The sequence below is a fragment of the Rhinolophus hipposideros genome, assembly GCF_964194185.1.
Source record: "Rhinolophus hipposideros genome assembly, chromosome: 4".
Lineage (NCBI taxonomy): Eukaryota > Metazoa > Chordata > Mammalia > Chiroptera > Rhinolophidae > Rhinolophus > Rhinolophus hipposideros.
The window spans coordinates 15,448,523-15,474,518 of NC_138050.1; the positions used below are offsets into that span (position 1 = coordinate 15,448,523).

The 25,996-nt window shown below is 35.4% G+C and overlaps 1 protein-coding gene across 1 annotated transcript in view; it reads left to right on the plus strand.

Moving 5' to 3' along the window:
• Positions 1-25,996, plus strand: part of FREM2 (FRAS1 related extracellular matrix 2) — a gene marked incomplete at its 5' end in the record, with an annotated part of 171,085 nt that overhangs the window by 5,553 nt on the left and 139,536 nt on the right. Inside the window, one exon of the mRNA XM_081046640.1 lies at positions 5,398-5,487. Coding sequence (XP_080902766.1) covers positions 5,398-5,487 — 90 coding nt within the window. The remainder of the gene's footprint in view (positions 1-5,397; positions 5,488-25,996) is intronic.

Consider the following 25,996-nt stretch of genomic DNA (forward strand, 5'->3'; position numbering starts at 1 on the left):
TAGCACCATAGCGAGAGAGATGCTTTCTAAATTCTATGTATTCAGATTGTTATTATCACCTATCATTCAAATGGTGCCTTCAAATTTATATTAACTTTGATTATTTTTTAGGAACATTGTTCTAATACTGTTATAGTTTTTAGAAAATTTATAACTAAAATAAGAAGATGTGTTTATACTTCGTAGATTTTATAGTTTTTATATTTCATGACAAACACCTGTTCAAAGATATAAGAGGTAAACAGCTCTAGATTTATAAAAAGTGTATGTACAAGGCATGTAACTATGATACACACAAAATAGAGAGTATAAGAAGACATGACATATAAGAAGGCATTATGTCACCAAAATATGCATCCACTTCATTATCAAGAACCTGATGATATGTTAACAAGGTTAATAGTATAAGGAGGAAGTTATTTTCTCATTTTAAACCTCCTCCCTTCCCTGTTTCAAACGTAATAACAAACACTGGTGACAATTGCATTCTTGAGGCTAAGGTATTTTTCTAACCTGAATTTTATTTGTGCAGACACAGCCTGACACAGGAAGGGCAGGTGACCTATACAGAGTTACTCAGTGAGTGAAGGGAGAAGCCCATTCAGAATGCTGACTGGGGAGTTAGGGCTCTGTTCTCTAGAACGTGCGACTTTCATTACAAAGGGCTTTGGGTTGCTTTCATGAAAAGTCTCACCATGTCAGAAGGGAAACCGGATCTATCCTATGTGGGCTCTGTGGATAGAGATGGAGGTTAACCCCAGAGCATCCCAGTGGGAGTGTTCTTTTCCTGCAACAGTGTTGTACTCTTAGATAACCAATGCTTTAATAAACATAGATGTCGCAAAGTATATTGTTATAGTGACTGCTTCTCTGTTTTAGATGCTGGCGTATAGCCCCACACTCCAACCTCCTGATTCTTGGCTGAAAGCCTGAATATATTCCAGGGCCTGCAGGGACAGGAAAACCTCAGAATGCCAAGTGTCATGCCAGACCAGCAGGAGACTTTTGTATGAAGGCTTTCTGAGGATAGACATGCCATGCAATCTTAGATTGGTTTATTTTCATGGAAAGTGAAGAAGATGAGAGGATTATAGTAGAGGATAGAAAATGTTTCTTCAATACTCCTCTGACCAGAAAAAGAAATCTGACTTTAGAGATCTTTATTTCTTGTTCTTTTTTTTTTTTTGTATTAGAGATCTTTTTTAAAGGAAGTTTTGGATGAAAATAGGCAAATGATTTCATTTAAATCCTATGGACCAAGTCCAACACCTCAAAATATTAGAATATTATTTCTTAAATATTGAACCCTAAAATTATGCTGTTTCATTACAGGTTGTTGCTGTCTCTCACTGACTTGGCTCACCATAATTACTTTTTATGGTCATTTGTAAATGAGAATAGTTGTAAGTTTATTATAAAAAATGAAGATACATTTTTAAGATTACTTTTTTAAAATAAATTATCACATTCCAATAAGAACCCAAATATTGACTAGGAAAACTGCTGGTATTTAGCCACAGAGCACTCATTTGAACAAGTTGAGACTAGAGTTTGGTTCATAGCAGTCATTTATGGAGATTAAATAAATGAGTAAAAATGGAGAAAGCTACCATGGCTGCTTTTCTAGTAGGAGAAATGAAAGTAGTTTCTAGAGTGAGGACTATGCTGTGTTTTTTTCTCTCCTGTTTTTGTTTTATTATAAAGGGAGAAGCTAAACTATATTTTGATGGTTTTTTAATAAACTGAATTAAGTTAACTGAACACACATAGCCAGAGAAAGTTATTCCCAAATTAATTGACTTAATGATCGATAGGATAAAAAAATTAATTCATTTCTAAAACATATTAAATTTCATTATTAGCAAAAGTTAACAAGGCAGAATTAGACAAATTGGGGAATTTATTTAGTTGTTTCAAACTTTGCCTCTCTGCCAAGGTACCCCTATTCCCTCCACCTTAGGTCTAAGTCATTTGTCTTAAGTACCTGGATTTTTTTTTTTCTTCTGGGAGATAATTCATAAATTACTTTCAGAAATTTCCCTAAAGAGTTTGAGCTAGAGTGTGGTTCCAGGCATGTTAATGAACTTAGAATTTTTTTTTAAACCCATGGAAAGAATTGTGTAGATCAACTGAAATATATTTGATGCATGTTTAACATTTAGAAGAAAATCTAGTTAATTGTTAGATGTTTATTTAAAGAAAATGATATTTTGGCTATGAGATTTTTATCTTCCTAATGCCTTGAGAAGTGAGTATATATATATATATAAATATAAATATAAATGTGTATATATATATGTATATATATATGTTTATGTTATTTTTAAAAGTATTTTTCGAATAACAGTATTATGATCAAAATCTTTACTTATTAGAAATTTTAAAAAGTCCCTTTTTGAACCATGAATTATTAACAGAGTTATAAAGAAAATGAAAAGTGTTTGTTCCAACTAATCAATATTGCATGCCCTAACTTGGAGGGAAAATTTAACACCTGAATGTCATATAACTGCATTTATGTTCTCTTTTAAAAAAAAGTTCTTAAAATTCAGTTTTTGTGTTTTTTTTAAATCCAATACAAATGTTTTATTGTTTTTATTGTTTTTCATCTTCCATTTGGATTTTCTGGTTTTTTTCTTTTTTTTCAATTGCAGTTGACATTCAGTATTATTTTATATTAGTTTCAGGTGAACAGCATAGTGGTTAGACATTTCTATAATTTACCAAGTCATCCCCCAATAAGTTTAGTACCTACCTGGGATCATATGGTAGCTATTACAATATTATTGACCATATACCCTATGCTATACTTTACATTCCCATGACTATTTTGTAACTACCAATTTGTATTTCTTAATCCCTTCACCTTTTCGCCCAGACCCCGAAACCCCCTCCCATCTGGCAACCATCATTTTGTTCTCTGTATCTATGTGTCTGTTTCTGTTTTGGTTGTTCATGTATTTTGTTTTCCAGATTCCACATATAAGTGAAATCATACCGTATTCTCTGCTGATTTATTACACTTAGCATAACAGGTCTATCCATGTTGGCACAAATGGTATGATTTCATTTTTTCTTTTTTTATGGCCTAGTAATATTCCATTGTATATATGTACGACCTCTTCTTTATCCAATCGTCTATTGATGGACATTAGGTTGCTTCTATATCTTGGCTATTGGAAATAATGCTGCAATGAATGTAGAGATGCAGATATTTTTTCAAATTAGTGTTTTGGATTTCTTCGGATAAATACCCAGAAGTAGAATTGCTAGATCATATGGTAGTTCTATTTTTAATGTTTTGGGAAACCTCACACAGTTTTCCATAGTGGCTGCACCAATTTGCAATCCCACCAATAATACACAATCCGTTTTCTCCACACCCTCACCAACACTTGTTTGTTGATTTACTAATAATGGCCATTCTGACAGGTTTGAGGTGATATCTCACTGTGGTTTTAATTTGCATTTCTCTGTTGATTAATGATATTGAGCATCTTTTCATATATCTGTTGGCCATCTGTATGTCCTTTTTGGAAAAATGTCTGTTCAGGTCCTCTGCCCATTTTTTATTAAAATTCAGTTTTGAAGTGGTGATTTATTTCAACAAAACTATCTCCTGAGTACTATAGTTTTTTTTTTAAAAGAAAATATTGATACAGAGGTTGAGAGTATACTAAATAGTTTTTTTTTCCTATTCTCATAATACAGCTTTCAGATTTTTTTATAAAATTAAACAAGGAATGGGAAAATCATCTTTCCCACCTAACCACAGGACATTGTCCTTATGCTAAGGATGTATGGTGATTCCTTACTGATAAAGTTTGTAATAGTTAAGTGTTATAAGATTAAACAGGTAAAGAGCTGTGCAGGGGGCTTCACTGATTATCCTTCAGATATCATACATATCCTTCAGAAACATCATACAAGGTAGAGACGCAAGTGTACTCCTCCTCTAGACCTCTGGTCTTTTTCATTTTAACTTAAGAAACATTTTGAACCTTTATTGAATATTAGACCCCAAGCAAAAGACTGTGGAAAGTTAAGATGAAAAAAAAAACCTCCTAAAAGTTTTCAATCTTCTAGGAAAGGTAGCCATGCAGAAAGCTAAAACTAACACTAAGCAGAAACTGGGCAAGTTATAATATGTGAGTTAGAAGTGACAAGCTAAGGGAGAACAAAACATTTTCAACTTACTTCACCTCCAAGTATCTCTATTAGCAAGAAGGTACTATAAACTGTGAAATCAGATTTCCCCTCCTCAGATGTCTGATTTTAAGCAAGTTATCTTTCAAAACTATATGAGCCAAGGTAGAGTGTATGTTTCACGTCTATAAAGTGGAGCTGTAAAAATTAATGGAGTTCTTTGTTGATTCTAATACCTTGTATCACTTGAGACTATTCTTTCATAAAATTGTTTTCTTATGTTAATGCCTTTAAACTGCATAGCATGAGCTTAGTAGAGCTCTTAGGAGATGGAAAAACCATAGAACACACACGAGATAAATAAATATTACATACCATTGTTGAAATAATTTTTAGCTCTGATCTTGATTTTATGTAGCTTTGGAAATAATTACTTACTGATTGGCTCAGATCAAGTGACAGTCTATTTTGAGTATCACAGAACAGAGTATTTGTTTTATTATGTTGTTTGTGTGGCGTCATTAAGGAGAGGAACTGGTAAAATGGATGAATAAATTTTTAAAATTGCGTGTTAGTCGATATTTGAAACAAACTGCCAGCGAATTTGTTAGCAGGCGTAGGGAGAAACAGAAAGAGCATTTCTGAGGCAGAATAACTTTTCCCTGTGAATAACAGTTTCAGCTTTTATTAGATGTTCTCTCTGACATTGGGTAATGACAGTTATTTCAATCTAGGATTTAAAAAATAATCTCTGAATTTTGTCTTTCAAAATTTGGACTACTTAAAAACAGCCTGCTAAACCACAAGAGGTAAGAAAGTTAGCTTGAGAGAGCGCAGGGGAACATTTTTCCTCTTAAGGCCAGTCCTACAGGGAGGCAAAGGGTGTGATTCAGTAGTGCCAGGAAATCTGCCATGCCTTAAAATATCCTTCTTTCCACCTGTCATGGAGCCTGACATTCCATATTTAGGCAGTCACTCCTTTGGTGCATGAACATGCAAATGCCACTGGGTGGGGCAACACCTTGCTATTATTATAACCTAATTCTTGCAGTCTGTTTATCTGTGTGAGGGATCAGATTTCCATGAGACAGCTGAAATCAGGGGGCTTAGAGATATGAGAAATAAGATAGCACTGTTTCCCTTAGGAAAAGAAGGAGATGGTTACAGAAAAGTAACAGCCAATAGGATGTATTCATAAGTCACCAATTTTGCCCTAGTAATTAATCATCTTGTTCTTTGGTTATTTTCTAGCTGACATTGATGACATGAAAATATGCTATGTTTTAAGAGAAGGGGCAAATGCCACAAGTGATATGTTCCATTTTACAGTTGAAGATGGTGGTAAGTATTGCACGCTCCTGTTAGTATAAACAAGGAGTATGGCTTTTATTGACTGCTCTTTGACAACTGTATTACAAGGAATCTGTGTATCAAGTACCATTTTATGCTCACTTGATTTTATACTGAGTAAATTTGATATTTACTATAGTATATTTGCTATAGGAAATCTTACATTCTCGATCTGACAAAACTACTCTGCAATGATTATAGGTACATGTTCTAGTTACGTTATTTTTGTCTTATGATTTGTAAAGCACTAAAGAGAAAGAGATCTACATAATTAAGATTCCCAAGTCCAGTAGTTCAGATTATGTTCTGCATGAGGCTTCCTACTTGAGGTGACAAGAGATGTTAGATTTCAGCTCAGTTCCTCTTGCAAGCCATGTGCCTACCTGGGTGTATCTGCTCATGTACAAATTAGACAAAGGTGCCTTTTTCTAATTTGCACACAGGAACTGTGTGTACTAATGCTGGTGGATAATATGTTGTAGTCACCAAGAAATCAGTGCTAAATGAATATATGTTTTAATTTCACCAATCTCAGTTTCTCTAATGATTTTCTTATTTAGGGGATATTGTGACTTAGTCAAGCTACAATTTTCCTTGGTGAAGTCTGAAGAATACTGCAAAGAGTAGTCTGTAGTCTACATCTCCTTAGCAGTATTATTGTCATCAATCCCTCAAATCTCTGCCACTCACGCTCTTGTCAGCTCTTTTTCTAACCCTGTAAAGTAGGAGAAAAAGTCAGCTACTTGTAGGTTGATCATAAAGATGTTTTTATTCTCGCATGCTCATCAGAGAAGCAAAAGAACCCCAGAAACAATGTGTGTTGTGTGAACAGGACACAGAAAGTGAGGGGACATGTGTGAGAGAGAAAAGAGAGGGAGAAAAGAAATAATTCAGATTGAGTCATCTGGTTCCTTATGATGCTTTTAAAATGGCATGCTATTATGTCATCTATCTGAAAGAGATTGCATGCTTACCCTTCATATTTTTTAAAGCATTAATAGCATTTGTTTGAAATGTCATTGGACACAGTATGATCACAGCTCTGAAAAATGACATTTGCTGGGTGTATGCCAGAAAGGCAAAAAAGTGTTAGCTTGGGTTCAATTATTTCATTTCTACTATAAGTTAGATATTTCATAAACTTATTGCCTTTATTTTTATAGTAACCAAATCATAGTTTAGTGTTCGATATACTGATAAGTGAATTTTAATATGAAACCAAGTATAAGAAGGAAACCAACTTATAAAAGAATAATCTGCTTGTGGAATCTTGCTGCTCAAATGAGAAATTCCATAGTCAGTAAACTTTACAGTGAGACTAAAATAATTAAAATCTGTATAGCATTTCAACATTTAAAGACTAAATTATTGGTTCATGACACCGTTTATCTTTTAGAATGACTCAATAAACCTCAATAGCAAAGGTATGATTTTCTTTAAAATTGAAAAGAAGTTTGAAATCGAATGGCTACAATTCTAAGACATTATAGCCTATACTTTTGAAAAAATATTTTGCTTTTCTGTCTGTCTGTCTCTCTCCATATATATATATGTATATGCATATGTGTATATGCATATACATATATATATATATGCCAAAAAAGTCTATACAAGTGGGAATTTTGGTCAACATTGCTCAAGCAGTAATCAGAAGTGTCTGGACACTGATGGTAACCACTTTGAGCACCTCTTGTAACTGCAGAAGTCAAACGTGACTTGTATTCATCCTTTGTTATCGGTATATATTGAGTATTATAATTTTAATACAGTTTTCCTTTCTTAAAATATGTATACATTTTTTTGGCACTATACACACACACACACACACACACACACACACTTTATTATTCTGTGCATTTTTTTTTTCCTTAGCTGGGTGGAATGATAGCAGTTACTTTAAAATTTGTATCCGTATTCAAACTTTGGAAAACATTACACAATATCATATTTCAAAATATTAAGTTGGGAATGACTAGCTGAAGAGATTGGGTTTATTTTTGGATTTGCTGAAAATGTGGCTGAGCCTGTAAAGGTTGTGTTTATGGAAATAAGAACTAAATCATTTCAGGAGCTTTTTCAGAGCTAGAGTTTTCATGTGAGAGAGAATAGTCCAGAACTGTTGTCCTTTACGCTTCTCCTCCCTACTGACATGGTATTATTTATGGGGCTCAGAAAGATTCAGGCAAACTGTGCAACAGAATTTATCTTAATTGTCCTGATGTAAGAAAACTTCCTTTTTACTGAATAAATGGAAAGACCTGCAAGATTAAAAGATGAGAAGTTACATATGTATTTCAAATTTATTTTAATCTGATACTTTTTTAAAGGATTTCTGCAATGTCTTATAAAACATTCTAACATTTGAATGAAAAATGCAATACTATTTAAACTTACAGAGTATCTAGATTGAAATTCTCTGGAAAGTGTGAGGTATTTCGTCAAACAGAAGTAAAAAATATTTGCAATATTTGTGGTAAAAGAAAAATAAAGATAAGTGTTACAGCTCTTTTAGAATTTGTCTGGTAGATTTTCCTCTCCTCCCAGAAAACTGTCAATAAAATCAATCAATCAATCAGTCAAGCCATCCTTCCTTTCTATAGAAACAATATTAATGGAATAAAATTAAATAAGAATTTTTAATTTTTTTGTTATTTAATTATATATATATATATATATATCTTCTAGTGATGCAATAATTTTGATCAAAATATACTCTAGGAAAGATCTATTTTATAAACTATAATATGAGCATTTATTTTCAAAATCTTCCAATTTAACAATATAAATTTGATGTAATAGAATACATGTCTATAAAACTACATTTATGATATCTTTTGACGCTTCACAAAGAGGTGTTGGTCTCAGGAATTATGGCAACTGCTTAAATTTTATGAAAAGTATTTTTGTGTTTTCAGTTGGCGGGATCTAGGTCTCAGAAAAGGCAGGTGACTTCTCCAAATGCATTCATCCATCCAAGAAGTAACAGAGGTCTCTCAAGGGCACTTACTCTTCCCATCTAGGTGATGACAGATTTTTTGGACCAGTGGGTTTGGTCCAGTTCCAAGAGTCATGGGAAAAGAGATTGAGGAGAACAGAAAGCTAAAAATCTTTTGTTTTAGATTTAATTATATTATAAGAACCTGACTAGCTACAGAATTCTTCTGTTGTGATGTAGTAATGGATTAGGACCACCCACTATTAATGGGATGGTGCTAGAACAGAGTTTTTCCTTTTATTTTTGGAGGGCTTTGGGACAATGACCAAATGATAGGACTAAAGAGTACACTGTTTGAAGAACAGATAATGTCAGGATTTTCACCTCAGGAAATTCTACTGTGTTTGGACTTGATAAATGTTGGTTATTATAGCATATGTATGCACACACACACACACACAAACACATACACCCTTATATCTTAGGGTTCTTTCAATTAGACCTTAAACCTTACATGTGATTTATTATTTTTTATACAATTTTGACTTCATAGCATCCCTGACAACTTGGTAAGAACAAACAAACAAAAACCATTATTATTCCTATTTGGTAGATGAGAAAACTGAGTCACAGAAATAGGTAATTGACCTTCCTCAAGTTTCATGACCAGCAGCTAGAGGTCAATTTGCATCTCAGACCCTTTCCTCAAAAATGATTTCAACACTTATTCAGGATAGGCTGGAGAGATACGGGACAGGATTCAAACTTTTCTGGGTTCTTCAGACCTAGTTTTTAGGAATGTTTACTAGATGAGAATGAAATCAGGGTAGGATAATCTGATAGAAAGTTCTGTGCCCTCTGTAGTGTAAATTTTTGTTTTAGAACACTTTAAAGGTCACTGAGTGCTAAAATTTATAATATTCTTTCCTGGTGTCATACTATAATTCTTTTTTTAAAAACTACACATGGAAAAATAGTTATTCTTTTTAAAGTTTAAATAAACACAAATTAACTTGAAGGTACCATTTTATATATATTTTATCAATTAAATTACAAAAAAAAACCCTATTTTAAAAAAAATCACAAAACAACAGTTATGATGATTACAGGTACACTTGAATACTGTCTGTGAAGATGTAAACAGAAAATGCTTTTGAAGGAATATCTGTGAATATGTAGTTGAAGTCATGAAGGCTGTAATATTCCACTTGAGACATGGCTCAACAGAAGCAAAAACTTATAGGCACAACTATATCACCATGTAAAAAAAAAAATCTAGAAATTAAATACCCAATAAAAATAGCAAAAGCTTTTTAGTAATGGTGTCAACATAACAAAATATTGTGCAGCTCTTAAAATTCATATTTATAAAGTGTATCATAATATAATCTTAAAACAATCACTTCGTAATGAAACATGTTCATTGGAATATTAGTGAAGAATATGAAAATAGACCATCCATCCAGGTGTTCTGGGGCCAGTCCACATATGCAAATTCATAGTAATTCATATTCTATAAGATCAAACTCTGAAGTTAGGAAATGTGCTCCCGTTATCTGTGGCTTCATCAAAGGAGGTTGGGAATATGAGTATATGTAGCAGTTACCTATGGATTTAGCTAAATAAACACTCTTCCATTTCTTTTTGTTTTGATTTTTCCCCCTTTATGTTTTCATGAGGGTAACTCATCATATAATATAATATGATATGATATGATAATAATAATAATAATAATAATAATGATGATGATGATGATGATAACAACAATACAGACCTGGAAAATACGTTCTCCTTTGACAATTGCCTCTGAATTCTAATTCCAGATCTAGTACTCCAGAATTTTATAGGAAGAAAAGATCATGTATTCTTTTATCCCCTTTCATAACTTAACATAGTATTTTTTCTAATTTGCTCTCAGCATTAAACTCTGTAATTTTCCTATAAAGTACTCGTATTCTAACATGGAAGTTTTCTCCTGTCCGTTTTTCGTTTTCTCTACAAGAAACTCCTCTAGCTCTTTATTATGATGTGAAAACCAGTTTCACATAACTATTCCAGGTATGTCCCACCCTCAACCCTAATGACTGTTAATCACTCTTCAATACCAGGCTCAAATGTCATTTCCTCTCCAAGTTGCTCTCAACATGAGGACAAAGCTAGTAACACCCTTCTTTGTGCTTCTATCCCTGCCTTTATTTACAGCCAAGAATGTTGCATTCTGATTATTTGCTAATGTGAAAACCTCCATTAGTAGAGAAGGATCTCCTTCACATCAAAAAAGGTGTCATTGATCTTTGTACCGTAGTGCCTACCCAGGGTTGAACACGTGGGAAATATTTAACAAATATCAAAATGAATGAATAGATAAATGGAAAACAGAAGCTCTTTTTAAATATAAGGATCAATTAAATAGTATTCTAATAAAAGCTCTTTTAAATAATTCCCAGTGTACCCTTTGCATTCCTTTAGAAGAATCTCTTATCCTAGCATTAATTTCAATCCCTGTGGCACCAAGAAAGATTTTTAGTAAAGCTTTCACATTTCTAAACACATGAAATAAACTACTGTGAAAATTCCTTTGAAACTTTCAGTGAAAGAAACTTAAGATTGAAGAGATTCACAGTAACCACAAATCCGAAGCTCACTTTACTCTTAAAGAATTTTTTTCAGAAGAAAAACATTGTCAATATATTACATAAACAATTATACAATTTTAAAATGAAAGAGAAATAGACATTTTCTATAAATCGCTGAAATTTTTAAGTCAGCACCACTACCGTAACTATTTTTAGTCACGCCCTATTTTGCCTCATGTGATATGAGACAACATTGTAACAGGTGGAAAAGTAGAAATCTGTATTAACGTAAAGTATCCTCAGCCCTGATTAAAAAGTCATTATGTAAATTTTATTAGTTTCTTGTTTGTTTGCTTGTTTTCAATCTCAAGGCCTCAGCATCAGACCCAAGATATTTATCTGGGGTCATAAGAAAGAATTAGGATATGTGATCATCGGGCTTGAAAGACTGAGTGGAAGGAGCCCTACAAAAATTGGTTTGCTGCTTCCTCCTTTGAATTCTCATATGATATGAACATGCAGTCAAAGAGAGTGCGGGGGTGTCAGACATGATAAGCCATGTTGGTCATAATAACATATCTGGTCCACAGCCAGATATTTGGTGCTGCTGTCTTTGATTATGCCTTAATTCATATGCTATTGAAAGATATAAAGAACATCTTGACATAGTAGAAGAAGCTGCAGAGTCATTTCAGTAAAGGAAATGTCAGTTAAGGTTGAAGCTTTCAGATTTTTATTCCGTAGTTGACAATTGAATATTCAGACATGAAAAGACTGGAAGCTCTTCATTCTCATTAGAAAGAGCACAAGTTTGTGCTTGAAGGTGACCCATCACTTCAGGGTTTTGGGCAAGGGCATTATTGATAATTAGCTTGAATTTAAAGCAAGGGCTAGAAAAATAAAAATAAGTGCAGTAAGTCGGAAAACAAAGTCTGAGTACAAGCGTTAAAAGATTATACAGACATATTCAGCTTAGAGAAAAAAGCAAGCAATAAAATTAATTGCTAGTGACATGAAAACCAGAGGAAAGATACTAATGCCTTAGAGAGTTATAATAAGACAGTGAAGTAATGTCAGGCACCGATACAAATATTTTTAATATGTAAGAGAGCATAAGATCTAGTAGATCCTGGGAAAGGGTGTTGGCTACTATGGCTAAGTGTTTGTAAGCCTTTCTTTTTCCATTGAGCAGTTCAGAAATGTTCAACTCATCAAGGTCTTCCTATGCCAGGTCTCTACCTTTAAACGCACGACTCTATAAGTGTCTGTGAAAGAAGTTACACCTTCTAAGTAGAAAAGTACAAACTCAATTTTATTTATTGAGTTATTATTCTATAGGTTCATTTCAAAAGTATATATTATATTTTTATTGGCTTTAGTTTAGAGGAAACTTTTCTTAAATTGTTAAATCTTTTAGTGAATATGTATCCCTATTAGTCATATTTCTAGAGATTTAGCATGATTCTTTATTTACACTCAAAACAAATGATAATCACCTTTTAAATATTAAGCAAATCTTTCATAGGTCATTAAAATATCATAATCTCAATTCAAATCAAATATTTATTTGTGGAATATGTTATATAACTCAGGAATATTTTTGGAGTAGCCACTATGTTTCAGACATTTATTGGGACCTGTGAAAAGAATGATGAGCATAACAGTCATGATCTTTAATATGAGGCTCCAGTAGGTACAGATGATGAAACAGTGGACCGCTAATACATTTATACACTGTTTAAATTATTGTGGAGGTTATCATTAAATCTAAGATAGAGATACAGCTCTTGGGAAGGTGACTTTTGGACATAGATGAAGCTTTCCCAGGAAGAAGGGAGGAAATAATGTTCCAGGCAGAGAGAAAAGCATGTGCGAAGGCACTGAGCTTTGAGTGTTCAGTGACCAAAAGAGCACCCATCAGCATTCCTGTAGCTCAATTAACAAAACAGAGTCAGCAGAAAAAGATGCTGTAGACCCTGACTGGAGCCAACTGGTGCAGAGCCTTACAAACCCACGACAGTGATTTAGAGTTTGTTCTAAGGGAAAGGGAAACCACCCAAATCATTTTAAAGCAAGGGAGTAATATGTTCCAATTTATGTTGTGAGAAGACGGCTCTTGCAGCTGTAGAGAATCAAGGGGAGGCAGCAAGGAGAGATGTGATAGGGAAAGAAGAGGACAGGCTTGTATAATTTCAGATCTCCATCTGTAGGATTTATTGATGGATTGGATTATGGGTAAGGAAAAAGCAGAATTTAAACATAGTCTCGGTTTCTTGGCCAGTGGAGAATGATGGTGCCGTTCATTGCAATGGAAAAGACTAAAGGAACATGGGAAAGGTTGAAAGGAGGAAATGAAGAGGCCAAATTGAACATATTAATTATGAGATGTCTTACTTCTTTGAAATGTATGCAGGAAGTCCAGCCTCTTGACCCGGCTTATCTTCCCTTCCATCGTAGCTAGAAGCACAGCCTTTGGAGTTAAAACGGAACAAATATTGGTTCTGTTGCTTGCAAAAATTGGTGCTATGACCCTGAGCCAATGACTGAATCTTTTTTAGCCTCAGTTCCATTTGTAAAGTGGGAAAATAGTACCTAGCTAATAGGGTTCTTGTAAAGATGAAGTAAGATAATTCATGGAAATGGGATCATTCATGCAGCACAGTTCCTGTTACAGTAATGACTGCAGGTAGCCACTGCTGCTGCTCTCGAGACCACTACTATGAAGATTTCCATTTCTTCCTTTTTTAACTCTTTTCTTTTTTTTTTTACTTTTTCTTGCTTATTTCCCTCATCTCTTCCCCTTCACTCTTTTTCTTTCTTTGTTCTTCCTTTCTCTTGTCTTTCTTACAGCAGCGATGTGTAAAGTTTGACTGTTAAGTATTTGTTTTTGGTGGAGAGATATATAGGGATACAGTTGGAAAATGAAGAATACTTCTGTAATGCCAAGTTTAAAGACCAATAATGCCTCCAAAGTTATTTCATTGTTAGTAAGTAGCTAAACTAAGATTTGTAGTAAACTAATAATACTGAGTTTTCCCTATGGTCAAATAATGGAAATACCAAACGCTGTATCTCTTGAGCTTGGTTTGCACGTTGGAGTTCTCCATTTGGATGATGGGAAATAGAAATTTTACAGGTTTGATAGTTAAATAGTGTAACCATCAATATTTATCAAGTATTGCTTTTATCAAAATATAGCACTGTAAAACATCTGCAAAGGATAGTATTGATTTCAAGTCTAAAACACGAAGCCACAGCAGGTTGAAGACACTTATAAAACACCATGTTTGTTCAGTTCTTGGAATCACCTAAATATATTTAGCATGTAGAATGCTGTAGTCTCCTCAGCTGACAGATGTTTCAGTTAGTGTTGTAAAGATAAAAGCAATTAAATAAATGTAGATTTAGGAAAATTAGTAAACTTATATAACAAGAAGTGCATGTATTTTGAAATTCTCCACTTAGGTCATTGGAAAACAAATGCTTTGGATATATATGAGTATATTACTCCCAACATGTTCTTTAAAAGCTGAAAATTGCTTATGTGAATGATTCGTAATAAACAGATACTTCTTAATTTTGTGCAAAAAGGTAAAATCTTTTTTCCCCTCTGATATTACAGGAACATGTCTACTTTTTAAAATCTTGTACCTTTAATGTTTTTATAAATAATGATTGAATAATATGTGGATTTTACTTAACAGATATAACAAACTTTCTACCTGATAAGTATTAAAGGCATGTGTCTTTCTGGAATATCCCAGTGAGATCAAAGGAACAGATGTCATACTTAATCCTGATTGCAAATAAGGAAAAATAAAATGTATTGAAGTTTAACTTAGTGATAAAGTGATGAATGAGAGAACAATACAAACAAATAAATATAGATGTTTTTATTCTTGTTTCACAAATGTAAATTAATTTCATAACGTACATTTCGTAGGTTCAAAAAAAAGGAGTAAATGAGAAAAAAAGTTTACCCTAACATTCTGTTTTAGAATAGTTAGTGTAAATTTACCAAGATTATTAATTTATTAATCTGTTTCTCCCCTAAGAATCAAAAAAATTCGTTGCCAAGTAGCTGTATGTAAGCAATTTTTCAATGAAGGAATGACAGTCAGGTTAAGAAAACAGTGCACCTTCAGATGGTTTACATTTAGAATTCTGGCATTGTTATGGTAGAAGATTCCAGAATAAATCATTCTGTATGGCTCGGTACCATTTAACTAAGATTCACTCTTTGCAAAGGATGTAAGTATTCTTGGTACTAAGAAATTAAAAGAAAAGATTAAAGGAAAACAATTATATAGCTATGTTTAGTTTTCAATTTAGAAGTACTTTTTATTTTTCATGTTGATTTTGAACCAAGCTTGGAAAATAGCACCCTTTAATGAAGGTAGCCAGGACACAGTTTTCCTCTTTCTGTTTCAAGAGAGCTCTGACTACATTCTTCCCTGACCTAGAGAGCTGAAGTGCCTGCTCTCCATTTCTTTGCTGGTTTCCTCAGTGCAGAAGTTTTAATTATTTCATCTTGGTAATGCCCCACCTGCTACCTTGAATTCCACTAATACAGCTGTTAGAGGCATGAGCTGAGAACACTAAAAACAGTGTTTTCGAGCAGAGCTCAAGAGAACCACTTCAGAAATTAAAAATAAAGTAGTAAAACTGGTCAGTAGACTTAAGAAATCCAGGAGACAGAAAAGAACCATTTTATGTTCCCATAATTCTTCTCCTGCTTTACTTTATTTTATGCAGAAATTGCCCAAAATTAAACGCACTGCATCATTGCTGTAGGATTAAGAGAAGTAGGCTACCTTTAACCATTTAAGACATTGTTAATAACCATGTAAGAAAAATTTATTCTTGCTACCTAAAGCTCAAGAGTCTTTTAGTTTCACCATGCATGTCCACCAGTTAATAAATCCAGTCAATTTTACCTGCTTCCTGAATTTCTGTTGAATCTGATTTCTTCACTAAATCCATGGCTGTTGATCCCATTAGAACCATACTGAGGTTTATCTTAAATGATTTGATAAGTATAAATTGCTTAAAATGACGACACACAGCAAGGGCTATGTCACTGTAAGCCATTTTCCCACTATAATATAGTATGATGTCCATGAGAACCAGGATTTTTATCTCTGCTTTTCACTGATGTGTCCTCAGTGTCTGGCACATACTTATAGATGCTTTATAAATGTGTATTAAGTAAATGAATACATTTTTGCTAATGTGATTCTCTTAATGCATCTTTGTCTCTTGTCGCTTTCCCGTCTGATCCAGATATACTGTTTGCATAGTTGCCTAAAAATACAAATGTGATTTTTAAGTTGTGTCTTTGAAAAAACTTTTACTCTCCCCTCTGCTGCCACAGTTAATTTTCTAAAGTGCAAATCTGAGGCCATTTTTACTTTTCAACTCTCAAATGCCCTCTTGTTAGCTGCAGAATAGAATTCAGACTCTTCTTGATATACAAACTGGTCAAGTCTGACCTGCCCACCCACACAGCCTTCTCAGGACTCCCACACATGCCATGCTACTTCATGCACTCCTGCCTTTTCTTTCTTCCTGAATATCTTTCTCATTGTTTCTGCACAGGAATCAATCCAGATAGCACATTTCTTCCTGACGTTTTCTACCTTTGTCCTTATAGTCAGACATAACTTCCTATGTGTTCCCATAACTAATATTTGTATCCAGGGATGATATTCAAAATATTGATTTATGTATTTGTATATCGATCTACATAATAATTTAAATCATGTTATTTGCAAACTTATATACATACACATACACATGAATGTATGTGTGTCTGTCTCTGTGTGTGTGTGTGTATGTGTGTGTGTGTATATCTCCAGTGCTTGGAACTCTGTGTCTGGTAAATTTCTTGTCTCTAATTTGTTTAGTTCTTTTTCTGGAGCTTTGTTCTGTTCTTTCATTTGGGACATGTTTCTTTGTCTACCCATTTTGGCTGCCTCCCTGTGTTTGTTTCTATGTTTTATGTAAGACCTCTATGCCTCCCAGTCTTAGTAGAGTGGCCTTATATAGTAGGTATCCTGTGGGACCCAGTGGTGCAGTCTCCTTGGTCACCAGTGCCGGGTGTTCTAGGTGTGACCCTTGTGTGGGTTGTGTGTGCCCTCCTGTTGTAGTTGAACCTTGGTTGCTGTTTGCACATCAGTGAGAAGAATTGACCCTCAGGCTGATTGTGAGGACTGGCTGTGACTACAGTGGAGGAGCTGTAGTGTGAGGGTGGACCCAACAGAGCAGGTTTTGCTTTAGCAAGGCTCTGGTGCTTGCCCAGTCTGCATTTTGGGTGTATTGTTTTTGGAGGTGGCCAGGTGATATTCTGTCTTAGTCTGAAGCTGGCCACCAGGGGTGCCATCCCTGGGAAGGGACCTGCTGCAGTCCAAGTTGAGCCCCAATCTGGACTCTGCCCCTGTGCCCTGCCTGGGGCCATCTGATATGAGCCACAAAGCAACCTGCTGATGGCCGCTGCCTGTGCTGTGCTTGGAGATTCCTTGAGAGACCAAGCCGTGAACAAGACTGGCTGTCACTAGCGTCAGGCTTAGGACCACTCAGACAGAGGTACAGAATATGCCAAAGCCAAATGCTGTTTGTTTCAATTTTGTCAACCTTTGAGAGATTTTAGGAAACCTATTTCACAGGAGTGAAAACAGGTTGTTTGTATGGAAAAGCCACTGGAAGCAGCTTGGATGTGCCCAAAAGTAGGGTGGGGTGAGATATCAGGGAATCACTAGGACAGGACAGGTGAAAGGTGATTGCCAGTTTGATGGAGACTCAGATATGGCAGCCACCTTTGTCTGCACACAGGGATAGGGGAGGGCTCAACAAAGAAACAATGGCTTCCGCCAGCTCCTCCATGCGGGACAAAGCTGCACCTCCAGCCCTCACCTTGAAGGCAGACAACTTAGTTTCTCCCCGCCCCTTAATGTCCCTGGTGCCTTTTGAGCTGCTGCCCCAGCACTGGAGCTCAGAGTGAGTGAGTCCTGAGTCCTTCAGCAAGTAATTCTGCACACAAGCCCTTTAAGAGGAGCACCTGGGAGCGCAGTCACTCCATCTCACTCAGCCACAACCTCCACTGGTTTTCACAGCCAGAAGTTATGAGGACTTCTCTTCCCAGCACTGAAACCCTGGGAGGGGAGCCTGGTGTGGAGCTGGGAGACCTCACTCCTCAGGGGAGACCTCTGCAGTCAAGATATCCTTCCTGATTTATAATGATTACACATGGATGTGGGACCAGCCCATTCTGCATCTCCGCCCCATCTACCAGTCTCCTGTGGCTTCTTCTGTATGTCCTTAGTTGTAGGGCTTCAGTTCAGCTAGATTTCAGGTGATTCTCAATGATGGTTGTTCTGTAGTTTAGTTATAACCGATGTGGTCCTAAAAGGAGGTGAGCATAGTGTTTACCTACTCTACCATTTTGATTGGAAATCAGCAATGGAGCTTTTTCTATAGTGATGTTGCTAAATGATGTAGCAAAGTAAAAGTCCCTAAAACAAAATCCTTTTTAAAAAGGTATCCATCTTTATAAGTCTGTTTTTACCTGCTTAATTAATTATTCACTGTATGGATACATGGAGAGAATGTGGTGAAGACCATGCATTATGGACTCTTTAGAATTAGATACATATAGCATTTGATTTTGAGATTTCAGAGAAAGTATTGTATTTGTAATTAAGTTTATTGGAGTAACATTGGTTAATAACATTATATAATTTTCAGGTGTACATTTTAATTCAACATCTGTATACTTTATTGTGTGCTCCCCGTGCAAAGTCTACTTTCTCCACATGTTTGACTCCTTTACCCACTTTGCCCTCCCCCCAGCTCCAGTTATCACCATTCTTTTGTCTGTATATATGAATTTTTTTGTTTGTTTTGTTTGTTTGTTACTTTTTGTTTTACATTCCATGTATGAATGAAATCATACAGTATTTGTTTTTTGAGGATTGTCTTTTAAATAGAAGATTTCTAAAGGTTTAAAGTGTTGATCAAATCACTAGTTTATTGCATTCATGTACAGATCACTTTTAAAAACAGTCTTATTACTTGCTAAAAAACTGAAAGTTATTTTAGAATTTTAAAGCAATTTTTTCTATAAAAAAAACTGAAATGAACTGAATCCATGACTGGATTTTTTAATAAAACATAGATTAAAAAGGGCATTCTACACTGTAGTAATAGTGACATATAATTAATAGTGACGACAACCAGTTTTAAATACAGTGACTTATCTTGTGAATTTCTGACACTAAGTGTTAAGTAATTAAGTGTAAATAGGCCGGACAGGGAGCATATGGTCTCTAATACCGGTTTGTGGTTAAGGACTTTTCTGTAATACGAAACGTGATTCTGCCTTGGTAGGTATTTGCTTCATCCGTGCTGATTGTGTTATTTGGCCTAACTTGTTAGGTTTTGTTGTTTGTTTTTTTGGTGTGTTTTTTTTGTGTGTTTTTTTTTAATTGTAAATGATAGATATAACTGAATTTATGGTAAGGCTCCTTCAAATCTACCAAGATAGCTTAATATCGGTTCTGCCATATTTTTATTTCTTCCCCATGGATAATATATTCATGCAGACCCTTTCTAGTATTTCGGTGATCATTCAGTATCTTTACTGATTAGAATTCAGAGAACTTTTTATATACGTTTCTATTTTTATCCCATCAGTTACTTTGAGATAGGCAGGTACACACACAAACACACACATACACACACACACAATCACAGACTTCTACCGTGGGATCTTAGTATATCACTGTTTGAGAACCAGTTTTATACTTAATAAGTTAGTAACATTTTTCTGCTACTAGTTCCAAAATTGACCTCTTAACCAATAACATAAAAAAGGCTGAAAATATTTTATTACATTTTGAATTACTCCTAGGTGGTAACTTAATTTGGCATTTAATTTTAATAGTAGTTAGGTGACTGTATCAGATACTTTTCTGTTGTCCCTATTTCTTTCAATGGTATGTCTGTTCTCACAATCGACTAAACATCTTTTAGTTTTCCTCCTCCATCCTCCATCTCATGAGTCCTCATAACTTGCTATTTTCCATTTGCATCATCTCATTTGACCCTCTTTCCCATGCTTTCTGTGGATCCCTTAAGCTTTTGAGAATTATGAGAACATAATTCCAATGTCTCTGTCTCTCGGCAATGTCATAAGGATGACAGGACCCAAGGACAGTGTATAGATAATGTAGTGAATCTATGATGTATACTACTGTTACTAATTTATATTTCCTTGGCGTTATTTTTTTGGTCACTCACATGCTCAAAATCTTCAGTTTTGTTTCTGTATCTGCTGACCAGACCACTGTATACTTATTAGCCTGGGTTATACATTCAAGATCAGTCACTGTATGGTTCCAACCAATCTCTTTGTTTTTTAATCTTCTCTTGTTTACCTATATTCTCCCTTAACTGGATTTCGCACCATTATACCTATTCATCATTTCACAAGTCAACACATTTTTTTATGTTACCTCATTTTGTAAAGTATAGTTTTATGTTTCCCTACTTGCCTTTAAAGCATCATTTAGAAGCCTTAAATTCTATGAAGCCTTGTCAGATTTCTCCATCCCAAAGCAGCTCTTTCTCCTCTGTCTATGCCAATGGTTTTCAACTGCAGGTGGGTTTGTCTCCCAGAGGATATTTGACAATGGCTGGAGATATTTTTGACTTACCAACTCAGGGTGGGGAAATGCTACCTGTTACCCATGGGTAGAGAAGCCAGAGATGCTTCTAACTATCCTACAATGCATTGGACAGCCTCCTACAGCAAAGAATTATCCCATCTTAAATGTCAGTAGTTTCACTGTTGAGAAACGCTGGCCTATACTACTCTCAAAAAATGTGTTATAACCCACCAGTCCTTGTAGTTGTTGATTTGTGATTCTGATGATAAACTCCTTGGGGGTAGAGGCCTTATTCCAGTAATATTTGTGTTTTCAGCGATACAGAGCATAGGGCTGTGCATACAGTAGCCAATCAGTAATATATTCAAACAAATAAACTTGTTCAATAAAAATATCTGGATGAATGAAGTATTAAGCCTCATGTCCATCAGTGGTGGAAGTAGAATTGGGATCCTCAGGGAAGAGATGTGTCCATAGGAGATAGAGGATATAAAAACCTCATTTAAAATTATACCAGATACATAGTCATCAAATGCTCCTAAAAGTAAAATTGTCATTTGTTGATCAAAAATATTCAACTGTATCTTTAATGTTCAAAGTTTTGAGATTGGTCAAAAATTTTTCAAAAATTATTTTTGTGGATTTCAGGATATATTTTATAGCCTCATTTTTAAAATGTTGAAGCCATATGAGTATTTATGTAAACATACTTTAACAAATTATTTTCATGAGAGATAAGAAGAACCAATCCAATAGAGGAAAGAAAACCTGTACCTCAGAAATCCCATCATATTTTTTTAATTTATTGGGGTGACAATTCTTAGTGAAATTACATAGATTTCAGGTGTACAATTCTGTATTACATCATGTATAAATCCCACTGTGTGTTCACCACCCAGAGTCAGTTCTCCTTCCATCACCATATATTTGATCCCCCTTACCCTCATCTCCCACCCCCCACCCCCTTACCCTCTGGTAACCACTAAACTATTGTCTGTGTCTATGAGTTTTTGTTTCTCATTTGTTTGTCTTGTTCTTTTGTTGTTTTTGGTTTATATACCACATATCAGTGAAATCATAGGGTTCTCTGCTTTTTCTGTCTGACTTATTTCGTTTAGCATTATACTATCAAGATCCATCCATGTTGTCACACATGTTCCTATATCATCTTTTCTTACTGCCAAATAGTATTCCATTGTGTATATATACCACAACTTCTTTATCCATTTCATCTATCGAAGAACATTTTGGTTGTTTCCATGTCTTGGCCACCGTAAACAAAGCTGCAGTAAACATCAGAGCACACGTATCTTTATGTATAAATGTTTTCAAATTTTTTGGGTAGATACCCAGGAGAGGGATTGCTGGGTCATATGGTAATTCTATTCGTAATTTTTTGAGGAACCTCCACACTGCCTTCCATAATGGCTGCACCAGTCTGCATTCCCAACAGTGTATGAGGGTTCCTTTTTCTCCACAGCGTCTCCAACACTTGTGACTAGTTGTCTTGTTGATGACAGCGATTCTGACTGGGGTGAGGTGATATCTCATTGTGGTTTTCATTTGCATTTCTCTGATGATTAGCGATGTTGAGCATTTTTTCATATGTCTATTTGCCATTTGTATGTCCTCTTTGGAGAAATATCTCTTCAGGTCCTCAGCCCATTTTTCAATTGGGTTGTTTGTTTTTTTCTTGTTGAGCTTCATGAATACATTGTATATTTTGGATATTAGCCCTTTATCGGATGCACTGTTTGAAAAAATCTTCTCCCATTCAGTCGGTTTCCTCTTTATTTTGTTGATGGTTTGTTTTGCTGTGCAGAAGGTTTTAAGTTTCATATAGTGCCATTTGTTTATTTTAGCTTTTACTTCCATTGCCTTTGGAGTCAAATTCATAAAACACTCTTTGAACCCAAGGTCCATAAGTTTAGTACCTATGTTTTTTTCTATGCAGTTTATTGTGTCAGGTCTTATGCTGAAGTCTTTGATCCATTTTGAATTAATTTTGGTACATGGTGACAGATAGCAGTCCAGTTTCATTCTTTTGCACGTGGCTATCCAATTCTCCCAGCACCATTTATTGAAAAGGCTGTCTTTCCTCCATTGTATGTTTTTAGCTTCTTTGTCAAAAATTATCTGTCCATATTTATGTGGTTTATTTCTGGGTTCTCAATTCTATTCCATTGGTTTATGTGTCTGTGTTTCTGCCAATACCATGCTGTTTTGATTATTGTAGCCCTGTAGTACGAGCTAAAGTCAGGGAGTGTGATACCTCCAGTATTGTTCTTTTTTCTTAAGATTGCTTTGGCTATTTGGGGTCTTTTGTGGTTCCAAACATATATGATGATTTTTTGTTCTATTTCTTTAAAAAATGCCATTGGAATTTTGATGAGGATTGCATTAAATATGTATATTGCTTTGGGTAATTCTTTTAAAGTATGTTGTTTAATCTCTATGTATTTGTGTTTTTTCCTGCTTTCTCTTCGCAGTTGATATCCAATTTCAAAGCCTTGTGATCAGAGAATATGCTTGGTATGATTTCAATCTTCTTACATTTTCTGAGGTTGATTTTATGTCTCAATATATGGTCTATCCTTGAGAATGTTCTATGTACACTCGAAAAGACTGTATAGTCTGATATTTTAGGATGAAGTGCTCTATATATGTCAATTATGTCCATTTCATCTAATGTGTCATTTAGGGCTCCTATTTCATTATTTATTTTCTGTTTGGATAATCTATCCATAGCTGTCAATGATGTATTTAAGTCCCCTAATATAATTGTGTTTTGGTCAATTTCTCACTTTAGTTCTGTTAGTAGTTACTTGGTATATTTTGGTGCTCCCTGATTAGGGGCATAAATATTGATGACTGTTATGTCTTCTTGTTGTATAGTCCCCTTTACCATTATGAAATGTCCATCTTTGTCTCTTGTTACCTTTTTCACTCTAAAGTCTGTTTCATCTGATATCATTATGGTTACAACTGATTTTCTCTGGGTACCATTTGCTTGTAGTGTCAATTTCCACCCTTTCACTTTGAGTCTATGCTTATCCTTGTAGCTGAGATTTGTCTCTTGGAGACAGCGTATGGTTGGGTTTAGGTTTTTGATCCAATCTGCTACTCTGTGCCTTTTTATTGGTAAGTTCAGTCCATTTACACTTAGGGTGATTATTGATATGTGAGGATTTCCTGTCACTCTATCTTTCGTTTTCTGGTAAGGCTGTGTCTCCATTGTTTCTTTGCCTTTTTGTTGTTGTCTATTATTTCTGTGGTGGTATTCTATGATGTTTCCCTCTGTTTCTTTTTTTATTACAGTATATATTTCAGTTCTGGATTTTTTTTAGTGTTTTCCCTTAAGTTTATGTAAAAAAAAGTTTGATATTTAGAGTATTCCATTTTCTTCAGCACGCTTACTTTCTCCATTCCCATATTCTGGTTCAGGCCTTTACTCTCACCTCTTTTTATGTTTCGGTTGCCACAAATTGTCCCTGTTGATGGTGGTCGAATAGCCTCCTTTAGTATTTCTTGTAGTTCAGGTCATGTATTAGAAAATTCCCTCAGCTTCTGTATGTCTGGAAAGGTCTTTATTTCTCCTTCATGTCTAAAGGATATCTTTGCTGGATAGATTATTCTTGGCTCAAAATTTCTCTCTTTCAATAGTTTGCATATTTGGTTCCACTCCCTCCTGGCTTGTAAAGTTTCTGCTGAAAAATCTGATGATAATCTAATGGACTTTCCTTTGTAGGTTACCGTCTTCTTTTCCCTGGCTGCCTTGAGTATTCTTTCTTTGTTGTTCATTTTAGACAGCTTCAGTACAATGTGCCTTGGAGAAGGCCTGTTGGGATTGAGGTAATTAGGTGTTCTATTTGCTTCTTGGATTCGAGAGTCCAGTTCTGTCCACAAGTTTGGGAAGTTCTCATCAACAATTTGTTTGAATATATCCTCTGTTCCCTTCTCAGTTTCTTCTCCTTCTGGTATGCCCATTATTCTTATATTGCTCTTTCTGATAGAGGCAGAAAGTTCTTGTAGAGTTCTTTTATTTCTTTTATGTCTCAAGTCTCTTTCTTCTTCCATTTGTGTAATTTCCAGGTTTCTATCTTCGATGTCACTGATTCTTTCCTCCATCTGGTCAACTCTACTACCTAAGCTGGTTATTTCATTCTTAATTTCTTCTATTGAGTTCTTAATCTCCAGAAATTCCATTTGGTTCTTTTTAAAAATCAATCCCTTCGTAAAATGCTCATCTCGTTCTTTGATTGCGTTTCTGAGTTCATTAAATTGCCTTTCTGTATTTTTTTGCATGTCGTTGAGTTTTTTCAGAACTGCAATCCCGAATTCTCTGTCATTTAAGTCACATATTTCCATATCTTTAAGTTCCTTTTCTGGAGACTTTTTACTTTCTTTCTGAGCTGTCTTGTTGCCTTGGTTATTCATGGCAATTACTGATTTATTGTTTCTCTTCCTAGACATATACAGGACTGTTTTCTATAACAGGTTGATAGAAAGAGGTCTTTCTTTTGTTTTCCAGTACTTGTTGGTAGAATGTTTTATTTTCTCTCCGACTGGAGCCTTTTTTTTCCTCTCTCACACAGTAGTGCTATATTTTTCTGCACTATTCCAGCTTCTCACACAATGGGGGGATTCCTTGGGAAACTGGCTTCTCCTCTGTTAACAGTTCGCCTGGTTTATGGGGCGCCACATCCCTGTGGGGATGCAGAGAGTTTTTGAAGTTCCAAAGCTCTTCCTGCACCAGATTCAGAGCCCGTATGTTTCAGCAGTTCTGTTTACTTCTGCAGGAATCCACCCAGATAGCTGGGGTCAGGGGAGGTATGAATTGTGAGAGGTGGCCCAGAGCAATGGTGGCGACCACCACCACAGCCAGTCCTGTTTCCACAGCTCCCTCCCGTTTGCCGGAACTAGTTGGGCTGAGAATCTGTGTCTGCGGTCCACAGTTCTCAGAACAGCAAATGTTCTGTTCTTTTGATCTGACACTGCTACTTTATCGCTTCTAGCACCGGGCAGGTGGGGGCGGGGTGAGCTCTGGGAGGGTAAGGAGGGGTCGGATAGTCTCAGTGACTAAGGCTTCGGTTCTCTGCTTGGCAGTGAGGGTTTAAACCACCGTTTTCAGCCTTCTTCCCTCAGTCTTTTCTCTGAGGTCTGTGCCGTGAGCGTTGGGTTCAGCTGTGTTATATGCTGCTCCCTCAGCCCTGTGGGCCGTAAGCGGAGCCCTAGCAGTCCAAGTTCTTCCCTCTCCTGCAGCGGTGGTAGTTCCGGGATGTAGTGAGCTCGGAGCACTGAGCTAGGTCTCATCCTGCACCCGC